This window comes from Oncorhynchus tshawytscha, linkage group LG04 (assembly GCF_018296145.1).
Source record: "Oncorhynchus tshawytscha isolate Ot180627B linkage group LG04, Otsh_v2.0, whole genome shotgun sequence".
NCBI lineage: Eukaryota > Metazoa > Chordata > Actinopteri > Salmoniformes > Salmonidae > Oncorhynchus > Oncorhynchus tshawytscha.
The window spans coordinates 62,039,090-62,060,919 of NC_056432.1; the positions used below are offsets into that span (position 1 = coordinate 62,039,090).

At 41.9% G+C, this 21,830-nt stretch overlaps 1 protein-coding gene across 4 annotated transcripts in view; it reads left to right on the top strand.

The window, feature by feature from the left end:
- LOC112249139 (AT-rich interactive domain-containing protein 3B) overlaps nt 1-21,830 on the top strand; it is a 74,616-nt gene that overhangs the window by 31,475 nt on the left and 21,311 nt on the right. For all 4 annotated transcript variants that reach the window (XR_002953315.2, XR_006083276.1, XM_024418806.2 and 1 more), the window contains exons 3-4: nt 7,278-7,355; nt 7,668-7,740. Coding sequence is in view for 2 of the 4 variants with exons in the window: in XM_024418806.2 (XP_024274574.1) it covers nt 7,278-7,355; nt 7,668-7,740 (151 nt within the window). In the remaining 2 variants the exon portion in view is untranslated. The remainder of the gene's footprint in view (nt 1-7,277; nt 7,356-7,667; nt 7,741-21,830) is intronic.

Here is a 21,830-nt window from a genome sequence, read left to right on the forward strand (position 1 = left end):
TAGGGTAAGTTTGGCGGCATGGGTGAAGGAGGCTTTGTTGTGGAATGGAAAGCCGACTCTAGATTTGATTTTGGATTGGAGATGTTTGATATGAGCCTGGAAGGAGAGTTTACAGTCTAGCCAGACACCTAGGTACTTATAGATGTCCACATATTCTAGGTCGGAACCATCCAGGGTGGTGATGCTAGTCGGGCGTGCGGGTGCAGGCAGCGAACGGTTGAAAAGCATGCATTTGGTTTTACTAGCGTTTTAAGAGCAGTTGGAGGCCACGGAAGGAGTGTTGTATGGCATTGAAGCTCATTTGGAGGTTAGATAGCACAGTGTCCAAGGAAGGGCCAGAAGTATACAGAATGGTGTCGTCTGCGTAGAGGTGGATCAGGGAATCACCCGCAGCAAGAGCAACATCATTGATATATACAGAGAAAAGAGTCGGCCCAAGAATTGAACCCTGTGGCACCCCCATAGAGACTGCCAGAGGACTGGACAACATGCCCTCCGATTTGACATACTGAACTCGGTCTGCAAAGTAGTTGGTGAACCAGGCAAGGCAGTCATTAGAAAAACCGAGGCTACTGAGTCTGCCGAGGTTGGAGTAGCCAGGAGGAAGGCGTGGCCAGCCGTTGAGAAATGCTTGTTGAAGTTTTCGATTATCATGGATTTATCGGTGGTGACCGTGTTTACCTAGCCTCAGTGCAGTGGGCAGCTGGGAGGAGGTGCTCTTGTTCTCCATGGACTTTACAGTGTCAGAACTTTTTGGAGTTAGAGCTACAGGATGCAAATTTCTGCTTGAAAAAGCTGGCCTTTGCTTTCCTGACTGACTGCGTGTATTGGTTTCCTGACTTCCCTGAACAGTTGCATATTGCGGGGACTATTCGATGCTATTTCAGTCCGCCACAGGATGGTTTTGTGCTGCTCGAGGGCAGTCACGTCTGGAGTGAACCAAGCATTATGAAATGCTCCAAACTTTCTATCCATGAGTCAGGGAGAGAACGTATAGGCCTAGGTGACGCTGTTGGTTCACTGATTTGTGTAGGATGGCTTACAGAGTTTGCCTACAATTATAGTGAATTTGTGTTTTATTTTAAATAGCCTAGTAATAATGTTTTAAATATTTTAATAAAGAATATGCTGACACATTACCTTTTAGCTTCAAAATATCTCACCACCATGCGTTTCCATCCTCTCTCTTCTTCATTCCTTTCTCAATCGTGCAGAGATGGGAGCTGGCAACAGTTTATTTAAATATGTTTCGTTGTAAAAACAACAACATGTTACTTACTATTGATGTTCCCGAACCTAAATGAGGCACTGGGTAGCTGCAGGAACATGGTTTGGGAGAGCCCATGGCATAAAGAGTTTGGGTGGAATATCACCTGTCGTGTGAAATAAGTATTCTTATAATCCCAGACATTTCTATATGCAATCCTGTGTGAAAGCAGAGTTGATGGTTTCCACTAAAAGGTGGAGGATCTCAGCTGCTACTATATTTATTTCTCAGCTGCTTGGCCATAAAACTGAAGGAGTCTACCCGGGAATGATTTAAACCGCGGGAAAGCAGCCTCCATTCACAATCCGAGTGCATCTGGACGACCTGCTATTTGCCCCTGTTCCTACCCATTTGATAATGGGACATTCTAAGTAAAAACACATTTGACATATTAGTGAAGAAGAGATTAAATTGCGAATAGTCGGATGGGTTAAAATATGATTACTTGATGAGAGAACAGGGTGTGCAGCCTGAGGCAAATAACAGATGTAATATTATTTTGCAACTTTTTCAAATAGCCTAGTTGCATCACTCAGCCCATTATAAACTCAGCAAAAAAGAAACATACTCACTGTCAACAGCGTTTATTTTCAGCAACTTAACATGTGTAAATATTAGTATGAAAGTAACAAGATTAAACAACTGAGACAAACTGAACAAGTTCCACAGACATGTGTAGCCATCAGCTGCATTAAGTACTGCAGTGCATCACCTCCTCATGGACTGCACCAGATTTGCCAGTTCTTGCTGTGAGATGTTATCCCACTCTTCCAGCAAGGCACCTGCAAGTTACCGGACATTGCTTGGGGGAATGGCCCTAGCGCTCACCCTATGATCCAACAGGTCCCAGACGTGCTCAATGGGATTGAGATCCGGGCTCTTCGCTGGCCATGGCAGAACACTGACATTCCTGTCTTGCAGGAAATCACGCGCAGAACGAGCAGTATGGCTGGTGGCATTGTCATGCTGGAGGGTCATGTCAGGATGAGCCTGCAGGAAAGGTACCACATGAGGGAGGAGGATGTCTGTGAAGAGTACTTTTTGCCAGTCCTGTCTGCTCCAACGACAGTGGGTTTGTGCCCGTAGGTGACGTTGTTGCCGGTGATGTTTGGTGAGGACCTGCCTTACAACAGGCTTACATGCCCTCAGTCCAGCCTCTCTCAGCCTATTGCGCACAGTCTAAGCACTGATGGAGGGATTGTGCGTTCCTGGTGTAACACAGGCAGTTGTTGTTGCCATCCTGTACCTGTCTTGCAGGTGTGATGTTCGGATGTACCGATCCTGTGCAGGTGTTGTTACACGTAATCTGCCACTGCGAGGACGATCAGCTGTCCGTCCTCTCTCCTTGTAGCACTGTCTTAGGTGTCTCACAGTACGGACATTGCAATTTATTGCCATGGCCACATCTGCAGTCCTCTTGCCTCCTTGCAGCATGCCCAAGGCCTGGTCACAAAGATGATCACGGACCCTGGGCATCTTTCTTTTGGTGTTTTTCAGAGTCAGTAGAAAGGCCTCTTTAGTGTCCTAAGTTTTCATAGCTGTGACCTTAATTGCCTACCATCTATAAGCTGTTAGTGTCTTAACGACCGTTCCACAGGTGCCTGTTCATTAATTGTTTATGGGCCATTGAACAAGCATGGGAAACAGTGTTTAAACCATTTACAATGAAGTTATTTAGTAAAAATCCAAATATCTTTGAAAGACAGGACCCTGAAAAAGGGATATTTCTTTTTTTGCTGAGTTTATATTTTGTTTTCTAAGACATTGTAATGTTTATCATTCACAACTAAATTTGCCAAATAACACTAAATCTAGCATGTAGGACCTGTTTCAAATGAACACTTACGCTCAACAGCCTCTGAAATATGCGCACTCGCTTCGGAATGAGAAATATATTTTCTATTTCATTCTGCTAAGTTCAATTATATTATTCTTACAATAAAATAATGGCATGGGGCTTATAAGCATATCTTGTCAGCTAAATGAACTAGCCTATAGCATGGCGCATAGCCAGATAACAACATACAGTAGGCCGACTCATTCTGTTCTTCTGAAATACATTTTCTTCATATGTTTCTTTACACCTGCCTACAATTTTTTTTAAAAGGGTTTATTGTGAGGGTGTATATTTAAGCAATATGGCCCGAGGGGGTGTGGTATATGGCCAATATTCCACCACTACGGGCTGTTCTTAAGCGCGATGCAACGTGGCGTGCTTGGTTACAGCCCTTAGCCATGGTATATTGGCCATATGCCACAAACTCCCGAGCTGCCTTATTGCTGTTAAACTGGTTACCAACCTAATTTAAAGCAATAAAAACAAATGTTTTGTCATACCCGAGCTATACAATGTGATATATCACGGCTGTCAGCCAATCAGCATTCAGGGCTCAAACCACCCAGTTTATAATAACCCTTTAGACCCCAATAGAATTCTATAATGCTGCTGTAGATTACTGATCATTTTCAAGATAAAGCTCATTTTCTCACACATTTCAAACACACTGCTCTAAAATAAAGAACAAATGACAATTAGAAGTTAACTTAGTTTTGAAGAGCAGATTCATGTCAATAGGAGTAACACTCATTTTGTCTTCCGTTATGTACAATCACTATTAAAAAAACTCCACAACAAACTCTAGAGTATTTAAATTCTAGTAAATTACTCACTCAATGTACCAAGTATAATTAATATATTATACTTATAATTTACATATAACTATTTTTTAAATAATCATAAATGTGACCAGAGAACAATATTCAAATTGTATTGGTCACATACACATGGTTAGCAGATGTTATTGCGAGTGTAGTGAAATGCTTATGCTTCTAGATCCGACAGTGCAGCAGTATCTAACAGGTAATATCTAACAATTCCGCAACAAAACCTAATACACACAATCTAGTAAAGGAATGGGATGAGAATATATAAGTATAAAATATATAGATCAGCAGTGACAGACAGAGCGGCTAAGATGCAATAGATATTAAAAAAGATAATGAAGCATGCAGTATATACATATGAGATGACTAATGCAAGATATGTAAACATTATTAGTGGCATTATCAAAGTGACAAATGTTATATTTATTAAAGTGGCCAATGATATCAAGTCTGTAGGTAGACAGCCACCTCTCTGTGTTAGTGATGGCTGTTTTAACAATCTGATGGCCTTGAGATAGAAGCTGTTTTTTAATCACTCTGTCCTAGCTATGATGCACCTGTACTGACCTCTCCTCCTGAATGGAAGCAGGTTGAGCAGGTAGTGGCTCGGGTGGTTATTGTCCTTGATGATCTTTTTTTGCCTTCCTGTGACATCGGGTGTTGTAGGTGTCCTGGAGGGCAGGTAGTTTGCCCCCAGTGATACGTTGTGCAGACAGCACCACCCTCTGGAGAGCCCTGCGGTTGTGGGCGGTGCAGTTGCAGTACCAGGCGGTGATGTAGCCCTACAGGATGCTCTCAATTGTGCACCTGTAAAAGTTAGTAAGGGTTTTCGGTGACAAGACACATTTTCTTTCACCACAGTGTCTGTGTGCGTGGACCATTTCAGTTTGCTGGTTATATGTACACAGAGAAACTTAAAACTTTCCACCTTCTCCACTGCTGTCCCGTCGATTTGCAGTTTCCTGAAGTCCACAATCATCTCTTTTGTTTTGCTGACATTGAGTGAGATGTTATTTTCCTGACACCACACTCCGAAGTCCCTCATCTCCTCCCTGTAGGCTGTCTTGTCGTTGTTGGTAATCAAGCCTCCACTGTTGTGTCATCTGCAAACTTGATGATCGAGTTGGAGGTGTGCATGGCCACGCAGTCGTGGGTGAGCAGGGAGTGCAGGAGGGGGCTGAGAACGCACCCTTGTGGGGCCTCAGTATTGAGGATCAGTGAAGTGGAGATGTTTCCTACCTTCACCACCTGGGGGCGGCCTGTCAGGAAGTCCAGGACCCAGTTGCACAGGGCAGGGTCGAGACCCAGGTGATAGTCATTTAGTTCAGTTACCTTCACTTTCTTGGGAACAGGAACAGTGGTGGCCATCTTGAAGCATGTGTGGACAGCAGACTGGGATAGGGATTGATTGAATATATCCGTAAAGAGACCAGCAAACTGGTCTGCGCATGCACTGAAGATGCGGCTAGGGATGCCGTCTGGGCAGGCAGCCTTGCGAGGATTAACATGTTTAAATGTTTTACTCGCGTTGGCCACGGAGAAGGAGAACCCACAGTCTTTGGTAGGTGGGCCGTGTTGTTGGCACTGTATTGTCTTCAAAGCACGCAAAGAAGTTGTTTAATTTGTCTGGAAGCAAGACGTCGATATCCGCAACGGGGCTGGTTTTCCTTTTGTAATCCGTGATTGTCTGTAGACACACGTCTCGTGTTTGAGCTGTTGAATTGCGACTCCACTTTGTCTCTATACTTGACACTTTGCCTTGTGGAGGGAATAACTACACTGTTTGTATTCGGCCATATTTCCAGTCGCCTTGACATGGTTAAATGCGGTGGTATGTGCTTTCAGTTTGGCCCAAATGCTGCCATCAATCCACGGTTTCTGGTTAGGGAAGGTTGTAATAGTAACAGTGGGTACATATCCTATACACTTCCTTATAAACTCGCTCACCGAGTCAGCGTATATGTCAATGTTATTGTCTGAGATTACCCGGAACGTATCCCAGTCCACGTGAACGAAGCAATCTTGAAGTGTGGAATCTGATTGGTCAGACCAGTGCTGGATAGGCCTAAGCACTTCCTGTTTTAGTTTCGGGCTATAGGAGGGGAGCAACAAGATGGAGTCATGGTCAGATTTGCCAAAGGGAGGGCATTGTATGCATCGCTGAAGTTAGAGTTGCCGTGGTCGAGTGTGTTACCTGCTCGTGTACTGCAATCGATATGCCGATTGAATTTAGGTAGTCTTGTTCTCAAATTAGTTTTGTTAAAATCCCCAGCTACAATAAATTCAGCCTCAGGATATATGGTTTCCAGTTTGCATAAAGTCCAGTGAAGTTCCTTGATGGCCGTCTTGGTATCCGCTTGCTGGGGGATATACACGGCTGTGGCGATAACCGAGGAGAGTTCTCTTGGGAAATAATATGGTCTGCATTTGATTGTGAGGAATTCTAGGTCAGGTGAACAAAAGGACTTGAGTTCTTGTATGTTGTTACAATTACACCATGAGTCGTTAATCATGAAACATACACCCCCACCCTTCTTCTTACCAGCCTCAAATAAATGCTTCACAGAGTTCAAGTAACAGACACATCTCAACATCCAACTGTTCAGAGGAGACTCCGTGAATCAGGCCTTCATGGTCGAATTGCTGCAAAGAAACCACTACTAAATGACACCAATATTAATAAGGAGACTTGCATTGGCCAGGAAACACGAGCAATGGACATTAGACCGGTTAAAATCTGTCCTTTTGGTCTGATGGGAGATTTTGGTTCCAACCACCGTGTCTTTGTGAGACGCAGAGTAGGTGAAGATATGATCTCTGCATGTGTGATTCCCACCGTGAAGCATGGAGGAGAAGTTGTTGTGACCTAAGCCCAACAGTTAAACACAAATGACTGATCTCCATTTCGGTGGCTAGTTAGCGAAAGTGACAGCTGAGGTTGACGCTTCGCGAGTACATCCTATATTTACCGCCACACACAACTTTTCTTGCCTAACAGGCTGGCTAGCTAGCTAGACACAGATATTATTGTAGGAAAAAAAGGCAGTTTGCGGCCGCTATAATAATTCTAAAGAAGGGCCTTTGACTGCAGCTATTGGTTCTAAAGGGTTAATTGGATTTATTAACTTTTTTAAATGTAGATGTTCCAAAGGCGCACATCAGCTGCTTGTATGCGTGGAGTCTTTGAAATGCTAAATTTGTTTTATTATTTATTATCAGTCAATTACTGTGACACCGGCAGTCATTTGCATGACAATAGCCGGCGGACAAAATTGAATGACCGCCACAGCCCCTAATGTGTATATGTTTGGGTGTACTGAGTGTTCATTCTGTCATCTCTCCGCAGAATGGGAGCGCTGCTTGGGCTGATGAGAATGACAGTGGAAGAGGAAGAGGAGGAGAGGCCTCCAGAGACTTTGCTAAGGTACGTATCTGGTCTGGAGCACATTATGGCTGAACCAGGCTTTGGTTAGCACTCAGAACACAACAGGTCATCAAATACCTATCTAGCAGTAAAGAAAGAATGTTGTTCATCTCATAGAGAAGGTCACAGGTCAGATTTTTATATAATGAACCCTTACTATTTATTAGTAGTGATTGCTTGATGATACTTTCCTTTCGTTAGACAATTGATTAGAAGCAATTCATTAAATACAAATGCATGTTGGACTTGAGTGATATATTTAAAAGTATCAAAAGATAAGACTGACTGAAACGCAATGGCTTTCACCTTCAGCTGTATGAGCTTGACAGTGACCCCAACAGAAAGGAGTTCCTGGATGACCTGTTCACCTACATGCAGAAACGAGGTAAGAAGGTTGACTTGTAGAAAGCAACGTTCCCCTACTACTTCCATTTAGACATCATTAATTTCCTCTTTTATGTGCTATGGTTCACTTGTAGAGATACTGAAATTCTCACAGAGTGTGTCTTGCCTGTATGATTCACAACACCATAGTTTCTCTTCCACTTTCAGTCGCATGCAAGCACACACACACACACACACACGCACACATACACACACACACACACACACACACACGAAACAAGCCCTTTCTCAGAGAAAATAGTAGTCAACTAGAAAATACACAATGTATTGAACACTGAATTCTGTTTTGCTGTGTTAAAGGTGTTCAGGGCTTGTCAGGTGAGATCAGTCTCCTGGTGTCCCCTCTGAGAGAGAGACACACACACACACACGAAACAAGCCTTTCCTCAGAGAAAAGAGTAGTCAACTAGTAAATTGACTTAACTATTGAACACTGTAAATCCTGTTTCGCTGTGTTGAAGATGTTTGAGGGCTTGTCAGGTGAGATCAGTCTCCTGCCGTCCCCTCTGACCCGCGTACGCACACACACACCGTCTCAGACCTGAGAGAACCTGTTTAGGCTGTGACTAATTCACTAAGCGCAAAGCCTGGAAGGCTCCACAATCAGTCTGCTTTCTAAACATGCCCCTCAAATGAGAGAGACCACCTCAGACTACAGAACTGCTAAGGGATAAAGGGCTCAGTTCAAGCCAACCTGCAAATTGCAGTACTTTATAAACATAGCTTTTTCTCTGTGGTCATATCACATTTCCAGAATGCTTTTATCTCATGTTCAAATGCCAGGTACACTCCTCTCCATATGTATTTGGACAGTGAAGCTATTTTTTTTTTTAATGTGGCTCTATATTCCACCATTTTGGATTTGAGATCAATTGTTTCATATAAGGCATAAGTATTTTGACAAATTCACTAAGTGTATTAAAGTAGTCAAAAGTTTAGTATTTGGTCCCATGTTCCTTGCACTCAATGACTACATCAAGCTTGTGACTCTACAAACTCAGATGCATTTGCAGTTTGTTTTTGTAGTTTCTGGTTATATTTTGCGCAATAGGAACTGAATGGTGACTAATGTATTGCCATTTTGGAGTCACTTTTATTGTGATTAAGAATAGAATGTTTCCACATTCATGTGGATACTACTATGATTATGGATAATTGTGAAAAAGGTTCGGTGAGAAAGTTAAGAGGCACAAAGAATATTACTTCCTTTTCAGTCTTTCATTCAGGTTAGTATTGTGGAGTAATTACAATGTTGTTGATCCATCCACAGTTCTCTCCTATAATAGCCATTAAACTCTAACAGTTTTAAAATCACCATTGGCATCATGGTGAAATCCCTGAGCAGTTTCCTTCCTCTCCGGCAACTGAGTTAGGAAGGGAGCCTGTATCTTTTTGTAGTGGCTGGGTGAATACTTTCTCAAGGCACTGTACCATAATGAATTTAATGGATTGGAAATGATTTTCCCACTGTAGCTACTGGCTTTCTGTGACTTTACACTGTAGAGTACTACTCAATTCCTAAATTGTATGATTGAATCCCCCATACCACTGCAAGGCTTGTAAGGAGAAAAGGTTTGTTAACTAACTTGTAACAAATAAAGAAGAACATTCACATTTAACATGGTCAATTTATAAACACAAATAAAACTTGTATATCAGGTTTATTTTCAAATGAAAAAGTTTTACATTGTGAAGTAACAAGATGAGCATCTTGTGTGTGAGCATTATTTTTCATAACCAGTGATAATTGGTAATAGTAATATTGGGCTAATTTTTTAGTTCAAAGACAACTTTGGTAGTATTATAAACTTTGAAACAACTGATTTGTAGTAGGCTACAGAATTTAGAGAAAAGTTGTTTCTCTGAACCTCAGGCAGTAGGCTCAAACAAGCCTGTTACTCTCCCCAGTCAGAGGCAGCCTGCTTGTCTCAGACTCTGACCAGCAACCTATACTCCCTATTTATGGTTAGAAAACAAATTTGAAGGCCAGAATTGTGGGGATAAAACACTCCTCATGTTTATGCAACCTAATCACCATACTAATTCTTCCAGGGTGTAGGGGGGCATATGATGTTCCCCCATGATGAAAGGGGGCCATGACTGAAAAGGTTTGGGAAGCACTGAACTAGCTAATGATTATCACAAATACAGATGGGCAACCCCATGTTTCTGCCTATTTATTTATAGCCACTATGTTGCACAATTTGGGCTACAGGTTATAATGCTTATTGCTGAACAACACACCAGTCTGATAATATGGACCAGGGGGAAATTATATTCGAATGGTGTCACCATTTTACATGAATTTTGGAGTAGAAAACTCACCAGGGCTGCGTTCAGTACAAAAACATGAAATGCAACGTTGAATTAAACGGAAAGGGTGTGTTCTGAACGACCAGTTGAAAAAACGTGGAGGGATTCTGTTGTGGGTCCAAAATGCACCACTTCCCTTAAAATATGTCACTCATTGCTTCAAGCCACACCTCGGCACACCCACCAAATGGAGCAAATGGAGGCTATCTTAGTCTGTTCAAGGAAGTTGAACGATTTGGGGAAACATGTCATTCAATACAAGCCGTTACTCAACGTAGTAAACATTCAATCAAACCTCGGAACTGACTTTCTCAGTCGTTCTACCAAGAAATTGTCAAGGTTCCTTTCTGAACTGTTAGTTAGACCAACAGTTTATAGTAATACAGAAATTATTGGTATTTCAGTTGTGGTTGGGATATATTGACCAAATTATCAGGAAAGTTTTGATGTATTTTCCCTTAATTTCACCAGAAACATTTCACAGCTATTTCTTGTTTTATTATTCTGCCCCTAGAAGGTTGTTGACCCCGGAACCTATTGACCCTGACCACCCATAATATGCAACACAAAGTTACACACTAGGCAAAACCTAACGCAACCAAAACATACTGCAAATGAATCTGCGTCAACAGCTTGATGTAGTCATTGTGTACTTGGAATGTGGGCCAAATATTTAACTTTTTGACTACTTTAATACACTAAGTGAATTTTGTCCAAATACTTGACTTCCTCAAATGGCCGGACTAGATACATGAAGAACTTGCGTTTCTAAACGGTAAAACGGATTTGTATGAAAATGCCCTCAAATAAAAGTTGACATTCTGTACTGTCACCACGTACAGTGGGGAGAACAAAGCGTGTAGAGGTCTGTAATTTATCATAGGTACACTTCAACTGTGAGAGACGGAATCTAAAACAAAAATCCAGAAAATCACATTGTATGATTTTTAAGGAATTAATTAGCATTTTATTGCATGACATAAGTATTTGATCCCCTACCAACCAGTAAGAATTCTGTCTTTCACAGACCTGTTAGTTTTTCTTTAAGAAGCCCTCCTGTTCTCCATTCATGCACCTGTTTGAACTCATTACCTGTTTAAAGACACACCTGTCCACACACTCAATCAAACAGACTCCAACCTCACCACAATGGCCAAGACCAGAGAGCTGTGTAAGGACATCAGGGATAAAATTGTAGACCTGCACAAGGCTGGGATGGGCTACAGGACAATAGGCAAGCAGCTTGGTGAGAAGGCAACAAATGTTGGCACAATTATTAGAACATGGAAGAAGTTCAAGATGCCGGTTTATCACCCTCGGTCTGGGGCTCCATGCAAGATCTCACCTCGTGGGGCATCAATGATCATGAGGAAGGTGAGGGATCAGCCCAGGACTACACGGCAGGACCTGGTCAATGACCTGAAGAGAGCTGGGACCGCAGTCCCAAAGAAAACCATTAGTAACACACTACGCCGTCATGGATTCAAATCCTGCAGCGCACGCAAGGCCCCCCTGCTCAAGCCAGCGCATGTCCAGGCCCATCTGAAGTTTGCCAATGACCATCTGGATGATCCAGAGGAGGAATGGGAGAAGGTCTTGTGGTCTGATGAGACAAAAATAGAGCTTTTTGGTCTAAACTCCACTTGCCTTGTTATGAGAAAGAAGAAGGATGAGTACAACCCCAAGAACACCATCCCAACTGTGAAGTATGCAGGTGGAAACATCATTCTTTGGGGATGCTTTTCTGCAAAGGGGACAGGACGACTGCACCGTATTGAGGGGAGGATGGATGGGGCCATGTATTGCGAGATCTTGGCCAACAACCTCCTTCCCTCAGTAAGAGCATTGAAGATGGGTCGTGGCTGGGTCTTCCAGCATGACAACGACCCAAAACACACAGCCAGGGCAACTAAGGAGTGGCTCCGTAAGAAGCATCTCAAGGTCCTGGAGTGGCCTAGCCAGTCTCCAGACCTGAACCCAATAGAAAATCTTTGGAGGGAGCTGAAAGTCCGTATTGCCCAGCGACTGCCCCGAAACCTGAAGGATCTGGAGAAGGTCTGTATGGAGGAGTGGGCCAAAATCCCTGCTGCAGTGTGTGCAAACCTGGTCAAGAACTACAGGAAACATATGATCTCTGTAATTGCAAACAAAGGTTTCTGTACCAAATATTAAGTTTTGCTTTTCTGATGTATCAAATACTTATGTCATGCAATAAAATGCAAATGAATTAGTTAAAAATCATACAATGTGATTTTCTGTATTTTTGTTTTAGATTCCGTCTCTCACAGTTGAAGTGTACCTATGATAAAAATTACAGACCTCTACATGCTTTGTAAGTAGGAAAACCTGCCAAATCGGCAGTGTATCAAATACTTGTTCTCCCTACTGTATGAAACATTTGATCTCAAATCCAAAATGCTGGAGTATAGAGCCAAATGTAAAATGTTAGTTTCAGTGTGTGTGTGTGTGTGTGTGCGCATGTGCTAAGATGCTGTCAAAACATTGCCACGGCGGATGCCATCGACTCCGACCCTAAGACAGTCAAATGAGTGCCTGTAGAGAGAGCCTTATGTGTGTCCTCACACAGCCAGTGAAATCAGAGGTAGCTAGTGACTCCCCTCCCTGGGCTTGGCCGGCCTGGCACGTGTGTTTTTAGATGTCTTGTTGGGGGATGATGTATTAGTTAGAGAGGGAGAGGATCTGTCATTGGCCAGTTAGCATGTCACTGCTCTGACAGTGGGGAGTGAAAGGCTGACCCTTGTACTGTGTTGGGCAGATCGCAATCTTCATCAAGCTGACTAAAACGCCTGATTGATGATGATGATGATGATTTAATCAGTTGTTTTTTGTGGATTCCTTTTTTATCCGCTCATACTGCAAGTGTGTTGTTTTCAACCAGTCAAGTTCAATCTGGTTTCATTCATGGTGCATCATTTTGTTCAGAACACGGTGCCAGGATGAGTTTCAAAATCTAATTTGTTTCTTCACATGCTTAATCCACACCTGTTGTTTACGAACAGTGAAATGCTTACTTACAGGCCCAATGCAGTGAGAAATAATAGAAGTAATAATAGATATACAACAAGTAACTCATTTGGCTATATACAAGTGTTACCAGTACTGAGTCGATATGCAAGGGTACAAGGTAATTGAGGTAGCTAAAGGTGTACAGTACCAGTCAACAGTTTGGATACACCTACTCATTCAAGGGATTTTCTTTCTTTATTTTTACTATTTTTCTTGTTGTAAAATAATAGTGAAGACATCAAAACTATGAAATAGCACATATGGAATCATGTAGTCATCAAAAAAGTGTTAAACAAATCAAAATATATTTGAGATTCTTCAAAGTAGCCACCCTTTGCCTTGATGACAGCTTTGCACACTCTTGGCATTCTCTCAATCAGCTTCATGAGGTAGTCACCTGGAATGCATTTTGATTAATAGGTGTGCCTCGTTAAAAGTTCATATGTGGAATTTCTTTCCTCCTTAATGCGTTTGAGCCAATCAGTTGTTGTGGTATACAGATGATAGCCCTATTGGGTAAAAGACCAAGTCCATATTATGGCATGAACAGCTCAAATAAGTAAAGAGAAACGACAGTCCGTCATCACTTTAAGACATGAAGGTCCGTCAATCTGGAAAATGTCAAGAACTTTGACAGTTTATTCAAGTGCAGTCACAAAAACCATCAAGCACTATGATCAAACTGGCTCTCATGAGGACTGCCACAAGAAAGGAAGACCCAGAGTTACCTCTGCTGCAGATTATAACTTCATTACAGTTAACTGCATCTCAGATTACAGCCAATAAATGCTTCACATAGTTCAAGTAACAGACACATCTCAACATCAACTTTTCAGAGGAGACTGCTTGAATCAGGTCTTCATGGTCAAAATGCTGCAAAGAAACCACTACTAAAGGACACCAATAAGAAGAGACTTGCTTTGGCCAAGAAATATGAGCAATGGCCATTAGACCAGTGGGAATCTGTCCTTTGCTCCGAGTCCAAATTTTAGATTTTTGGTTCCAACCGCAGTGTCTTTGTGAGACGCAGAGTAAGTGAACGGATTATCTCAGCATGTGTGGTTCCCACCGTGAAGCATTGAGGAGGAGGTGTGATGGTGTGGGGGGCTTTGCTGGTGACACTGTCAGTGATTTATTTAGAATTCATTGCAAACTTAACCAGCATGGCTACCACAGCATTCTGCAGCAATACATCATTCCATCTGGTTTGCGTTTAGTTGGGCTACCATTTGTCTTTCAACAGGACAATGACTCCAAGCACAACTCCAGACTGTGTAAGGGCTATTTGACAAAGATGGAGAGTGATGGAGTGCTGCATCAGATGACCTCAACCCAATTGAGATGGTTTGGGATGAGTTGGACCGCAGAGTGAAGTAAAAGCAGCTAATAAGTGCTCAGCATATGTGGGAACTCCTTAAAGACTGCTGGAAAAGCATTCCTCATGAAGCTGATTGAGAGAACCCCAAGAGTGAGCTAAGTTGTCATAAAGACTAAGGGTGGCTACTTTGAAGAATCTCAAATATATTTGTTTAACACTTTTTTGGTTACCACATGATTCCATAGTTTTGATGTTTTCACTATTATTCTACAATGTAGAAAATAGTAAGAATAAAGATTAACCCTTGAATGAGTAGGTTTATCCAAACTTTTGACTGGTACTGTACATATAACTACGAATAAAGGTACGGACAGTAAACAGTAGCGGCAGCGTATGTGATGAGTCAAAGAAGTTATTCAAAAGTAATTCAAGATAATTGTGAGTGGTGATGGGTGAGTCCTGACTTGTAGCTGTGTTGTGTTTCCAATAAGATGCACTGAGAGAGTGATTACCCCAAGGCTTCTTTATTGATGATATCACAGGATCATTCTAGAAGGTCAGTGCTTTTAGCTGAGATGTTCTCTATCCCGTCATTGCCATGGTGCAGCAAAGAATTTCACCTACCTAGCTACCCTGTCAATACCTCTTTTGTGGCCTGAGAGAGAAAGAACCTCCCTTTTTCTACTTCAATAAGCAGCACTTGGCTGACCTCCGCTGTCTCCTAAATCGGGGCCTTAATCATGGAGAACAAATTGCTTGGCTGTCTTCCCACTCGGCTGTGAGAACAGGGCTGCAGCACAACACACATTCCCCAGGACTACCGTGAGATGCAGCCCTCAGCCGCTTGCTTCGCCGGCCAGGCCGGTGATCTCTTTGAAAAGAAAAACATGTCTGGCCCTGTTATGGATCAATTGGAGGCACTGTACTCCATTTTTGTTTTGTTTTTGTGGCTTCTGCTGCACCATCAAATGAAAATACAGATTTTATACCTGGATACTGCATTTCATTTTCAGTTCTTTGAGTGTCAAAATGTCTTCTAATTATATTACCGTGTTTTGAGGTAGGAGAAAACACTCTTTAGATATTGAGTATATTTGGACAGCTGATCAAACAATGTTAGTTGGAAAAGAAAGAAAGAAATTACCCACTTCATGCCCCCCCCCAAGTCCGTGGGAAATAACTGAAAGGAAGCTTGCGAGAGAATCCCATTTGGCCTTGTGTGCCTAAAAACAGGCATGTTTTGTCTGTGTGTTCATTGTTGAGGAATTTCACCAGCTGTCTTGCACCCAATGGGCCTGAAGAGGCCCATTGATGCACCCCACATTAGAGTAGCAGCAGCAGCGTTTCCTCTTCAATTGGTGGCTGAGGACTCAGGAGTGTTTAGCTGCTGTGTTTTCCTGTAGCCTTATTGTTTATCATATCCATTTCACTTCTTGTTTTCTCGCCCCCATTGGGAACACGGAGAAAAACTTTGACACTGTTGTGTTGCTATTAACCACCTTAAAGGCTTCAATTTAAGCAGATGGGTGATTGTTTGTTTTGATTTGACAGCCTTCCCTCACCTCCTGCTCTGAGATGGGATGGGGGCTAGGAGGGAGGGGGTAAGGGAGACTGTAGGAGAAAAGGGCACTTTATGAAGAAAAAACCCAAGTGCAAAGCAGCCAAATGCCTGTCAGCGCTGTCCACTTGAGATGATTAATGGTGCCTAGGTCTGATGGACAGAGCAAGTGTGAGAGACCTCTGTTGAGGCAATCACGGGACGGAGAGAGAGCGAGAGAGAGAGTGGGGTTAAGACAAGTGTTTAATGTCTTTGCTGTAACTAAGAAGCTTGATCTTGACATCTAGCCACTTCGCTAGCAAACCAAATGAAAAGCTGGAGCCCAGAGCAGGATATTATTGATTTGACATCTTAGATTTCTTATATTTATAAGCAGTGGCATAGCATGCACCCCTGCAGCTGTGCCCCTAACTCCCTAAAATTGTATTGAAAATTATACCGTCAGTATTATGCAATACCCTAGTATATTGTGGCGGTGTCAGAGGAAGTCCCAAAAAATTGTCAGACTCCTGTCACTCAAGTCATAGACAGTTCTCTGTTCTCAAGTGGTACCGGAGCGCCATGTCTAGGTCCAAAAGACTCCTTTAACAGCTTCTACCCCCAAGCCATAAGACTGCTGAACAATTAATCAAATGGCCACCCAGACTATTTGCATAGACCCCACCGCCCACCTTGTTTTTACACTGCTGCTACTCGCTGTTTATTATCTATGCATAGTCACTTTACCCCTAGCAACATGTACAAATTACCTTAACTAACCTGTACCCCCGCACATTGACTCTGTACCGGAACCTACTGCATATAGCCTCATTTATTATTTTGTTACAATTTATTTGATTTTTTACTTTAGTTTATTTAGTAAATATTTTCTTAACTCGATTTTCTAAACTGTATTGTTGGTCAAGGGCTTGTAAGTAAACATTTCATGGTAAGGTACCTGTTGTATTCTGTGCATGTGACATAAAATGTGATTTGATTTGGTACGGTATAAATGGTAGTCGTGGCCAAAATTGGGGATGCACGATCTATCGGTGAACATATCGGAATAGGCTGATATTAGCTAAAAATGCCAACATCGGTATCGGCCGAAAGTCTAGTTTAACGCCGATGTGCAAAACCGATGTCAAAGCTGATGTGCATACCTATATAATGTAGGTACATGATGTAATGATGCCACATAAAATTTTGCGGTACACTTGCAACACAGCATTCCTAGCCCACAATGTCTGCTGTGTGGATCGAGCAGTCAACAAGTCGAGCAGTCATTTGAAAGATTAAGAACATTTCAGCGAGACAACTCAAAGGCGAAATCCATTAATGCCAAGATAATGGAATTCATTGCCCTTCACTATCAACCATTCTCTGTCATTGTTGATGTTGGCTTTCACAACTGATCGAGCACCAGTTACCAAGTGCGCTATTATTCAGATGTTGCCCTACCGGAGTTACACAGTAATAGCGTCATTGCTATTTGCTTCACAACATACTATGGAACACCGTTTGGGTCTCTGTGTATCAAAAAAGATAGACGTCAAATAACACTATTTGACAATAACACTATTTGACGTGTTAAATAAGCTTTTAATTTGACACTTGAAATAACACACTTCTAGTATACAGTGTTGTGTGTTCTGAATTTGTAAGTCCAAGCGCCACCACTACTATTTGTAGCACTGTCAAAGCTGTACAAAAAAGTCTACAAACACCGGCCACAAACGATGTGTTTACAATTCCACATTGGTAATAAAGCATTATTTGTTCAACCGCAACTTCTAGGGTAGCTAGCTAGCTTTAGCTTGGTACCTAGATGGCACCAATACAACCACCGTGAAAACAATGACCAGTAGAAACTGCAGTCATTTTCACTATTCTTTGCAATGATTTAGGAATCCTTGTGAGTAAGTATTGTTGTTCCCCTATTGAAATTGAACTTCAGTTCATGAAAATAAATAGCTAGCCATCTACTTAACCCTGTTGCCCAAAGCTAATGTTATAAGCAGGCAGCTAGCTTCATCTGCCTAGTGAGGCTCGACCTGACCAGGGTATGTGTTGTGAAGCTAGCCACAATAAGTATTAGCGGTTTGCTTTCAATATAAAAGTCCCTTTTTGAAAGTGATGCAGAAGGTTGCTATTGGTGGAATCATGCCATATTTAGACTAGATAATGTTAAACAAGGTTGGAATGTGAAGCAATGAAATGTGGTATCAGTCTACTCTGTGACACCCACAGAACACAACAGTGAAGGGTTTACGAAAATATTAGCGTTGTAGCTCTTATCGCGGGACTGTGACTGTGTGAAATCACCTCCCCGGTCAGCCTATTGTGTGTATTGACATTCATATTGCACTGTAAGCTTTACCTAAGGTTTGGGGATCAATGAAATGGGGTAACAGTATACTCAATACCCAATATATTTTTTCCCAACGTCATCCTCAGAGTTATCAGACTCCAAAACATTCATGCAGTATTGTTTTTCCTAGGGAATAGCGTTCAATACACATAGGTTGACAATAAATGTGGCTCAATTCACAGTTGCTTCAGAGTCCTGCAATAAGAGCTACAATGCTAATGTTCTCTGGGTGTTTTTGAGTAGACTGATACCCCATGTCATCGATCCACAATCCATAGGTAAGGCTGTACAGTGAAATACGTATGCCCCCAATGCAATTCTAAAGTATAATACATCCAGTGTGATTTCAACAGATTTTTGTGAAATAAACTGATTGTCTTTTGTTGATTTTATATAACATTCCAACCTCGTATAGCATGATCTATTAAATAATGGCATAATAGCTAGCTAACTACAGCTACTGAAACAGATTGTCGTTTTACTATTTTTGGGTAAGAACATGGTTTGCATCCATGAGCTAGCTAGCTTTTTTTATGACCTGCACTGTAGGTGCGTGAGACAGCTTTACCAGCATCATAGCATACATATCAATGAATCGTTGTGACATATGAAAAACGAGTGTTGGTGTAATCAATATGTAATAACTACGTAAAGAAATTATGAAAGCGTTAAATTGTGACATGCAGTCATATTCAGGTCATGATTGGTCATCAAGCTTATTTGATACGTCAAATAGTGTTATTTAATGTGTACCTTTTTTGACATGCAAAGACCCAAACGGGTAATTCTGATTGAGAATGAAACGACTGAACAAATGAACAACGAAACAGCACAGCAAGTAAGTGAAAGAAATAGGTTTTGATTAAGTTTTACTCGTAATGGGGACATGCACTACCGTTCATAAGTTGATCAAATTGATCAGAAATGCAGTGAAGACATTGTTAATGTTGTAAATTGTAGCTGGAAATGGCAGATTTTTAATGGAATATCTACATGGGCTTACATAGGCCCTTTATCAGCAACCATCACTCCTGTGTTCCAGTGGCACGTTGTGTTAGCTAATCCAAGTTTATAATTTTAAAAGGCTAATTGATCATTAGAAAACCCTTTTGCAATTATGTTAGCACAGCTGAAAACTGTTCTGATTAAAGAAGCAATAAAACTGTCCACCTTTAGTCTAGTTGAGTATCTGGAGCATCAGCATTTGTGGGTTCGATTACAGGCTCAAAATTGCCAGAAACAAAGAACTTTCTTTTGAAACTTGTCAGTCTATTCTTGTTCTGAGAAATGAAGGCTATTCCATGTGAGAAATTGCCAAGAAACTGAAGATCTTGTATAGTACTGTGTACTACTCCCATCACAGAACAGCGCAAACTGGCACTAACCAGAATAGAAAGAGGAGTGGGAGGCCCCGGTGCACAACTGAGCAAGAGGACAAATACATTAGTGTCTAGTTTGAGAAACATGCTTCATTAAATAGTATCCGCAAAAGACCAGTCTCAACGTCAACAGTGAAGAGGTGACTGGGATGCTGGCCTTCTAGGCAGAGTTGCAAAGAAAAAGCTATATCAGACTGGCCAATAAAAATAAAACATTAAGATAGACAAAAGAACACAGACACTGGACAGAGGAAGATTGGAGAAAAGTTATGGACAGACAAATCTAAGTTTGAGGTGTTTGGATCACAAAGAACAACATTCGTGAGACGCAGAAAAAAATGAAAAGATGCTGGAGGAGTGCTTGATGTCAAGCATGGTGGAGGCAATGTGATGGTCTGGGGGTGCTTTGGTGGTGGTAAAGTGGGAGATTTGTTCAGGGTAAAAGGGATTTTGAAGGAAGGCTATCACTCCATTTTGCAATGCCATGCCATACCCCGTGGACAGCGCTTAATTGGTTCCAATTTCCTCCTACAACAGGACAATGACCCAAAGCACAGCTCTAAATTATGCAATAACTATTTAGGGAAGAAGCAGTCAGCTGGTATTCTGTTTTATAATGGAGTGGCCAGCACAGTCACCTGATCTCAACTCTATTAAGCTGTTGTGGGAGCAGCATGACCGTATGGTACGTAAGAAGTGCCCATCAAGCCAATCCAACGTGGGATGTGCTTCAGGAAGCATGGGGTGAAATCTCTTCAGATTACCTCATCAAATTGACAACTAGAATGCCAAAGGTCTGCAAGGCTGTAATTGCAAATGGAGGATTCTTTGACGGAAGCAGAGTTTGAAGGACACTTATTTCAATAAAAAAAACATTATTTATAACTTTGTCAACGTCTTGACTATATTTCCTATTCATTTTCCAACTCATTTCATGTATGTTTTCATGGAAAACAAGGACATTTCTAAGTGACCGCAAATGTCTTTGGTGTGCAGATGAAGAAATCCACAAATTTGGAATAATTTACTAAATCTTAGCTAATTCCACAAAGAAATCATAAAATGTCCCGGACAATATTATTGGCACCTTCTAGAAGTAATTTTAAATAATTAATGTCAAGCAGGTGATTCTCATTTACGTTGGAATTGAACTCACCTGTGGTTAGTTGAAGGTGGCTGCAGTATAAAAATCACGTATTCAACCAGTTTGAGTAGAGAAAAGGACTCATTCTCCTGTTTTGTGTCACTGTGTGTACTGCAATGAGCATGGACAAAAGAAAACCAGATAATTATCTGAGGTGGTCAGACACAAGATTATAGCCAAGCATAGACAATCTCCAGAGACCTTGATGTTCCTGTTTCCACCGTATGTGATGTTATCAAGAAGTTTTAGGTCCATGCCACTGTAACCAACCAACCTCACTGGACATGGCCGCAAGAGACAACTTAATGGAAGATTGCAGCGAAGGATTATTCTAATGGTGGAGAAAGCACCTCGGTCAACTGCCACACAGATTCAAGCTGACCTTCAGACACCAGGTACGACAGTTTCAACTCACACCATCCGTAGCCAACTCAATGAAAGGGGGTTATCTGGCAGGAGACCCAGGAGGACCCCATCCTAGCCTGACTAATTTGTCAGAAAATACCTGAACATGCCAAAATTCTTCTGGGAGAATGTCCTGTGGATAGATGAGACCAAATTAAAGCTGTTTGGTAAAGCACACATCTCTGTTTACAGAAAACAACATGAAGCTTTCAAAGAAAGTAACACTTTCCCTACAGTCAAACATGGAGGTTTAGTGATGTTTTGGGGCTGCTTCGCTGCCCCTGTCACTGGTTGCCTTGAGCGTGTGAATGGCATCATGAAATCAAGTGAATACCAAGGTATTTTGGATCGCAATGTCGGACCTAGTGTCAGAAAGCTGGGTCTCCGTCCAAGGTCATGGGTCTTCCAGCAGGACAATGACCCCAAACACACTTCAATAAGCACCCAGAAATGGTTCAAGACAAAACGCTGGACTGTTCTGAAGTGGCCAGCAATGAGCCCAGATCTAAATCCCATTGAAAACTTGTGGAGAGATCTGAAAACAGCAGTTATGAGAAGGCACCCTTCTAATCTGGG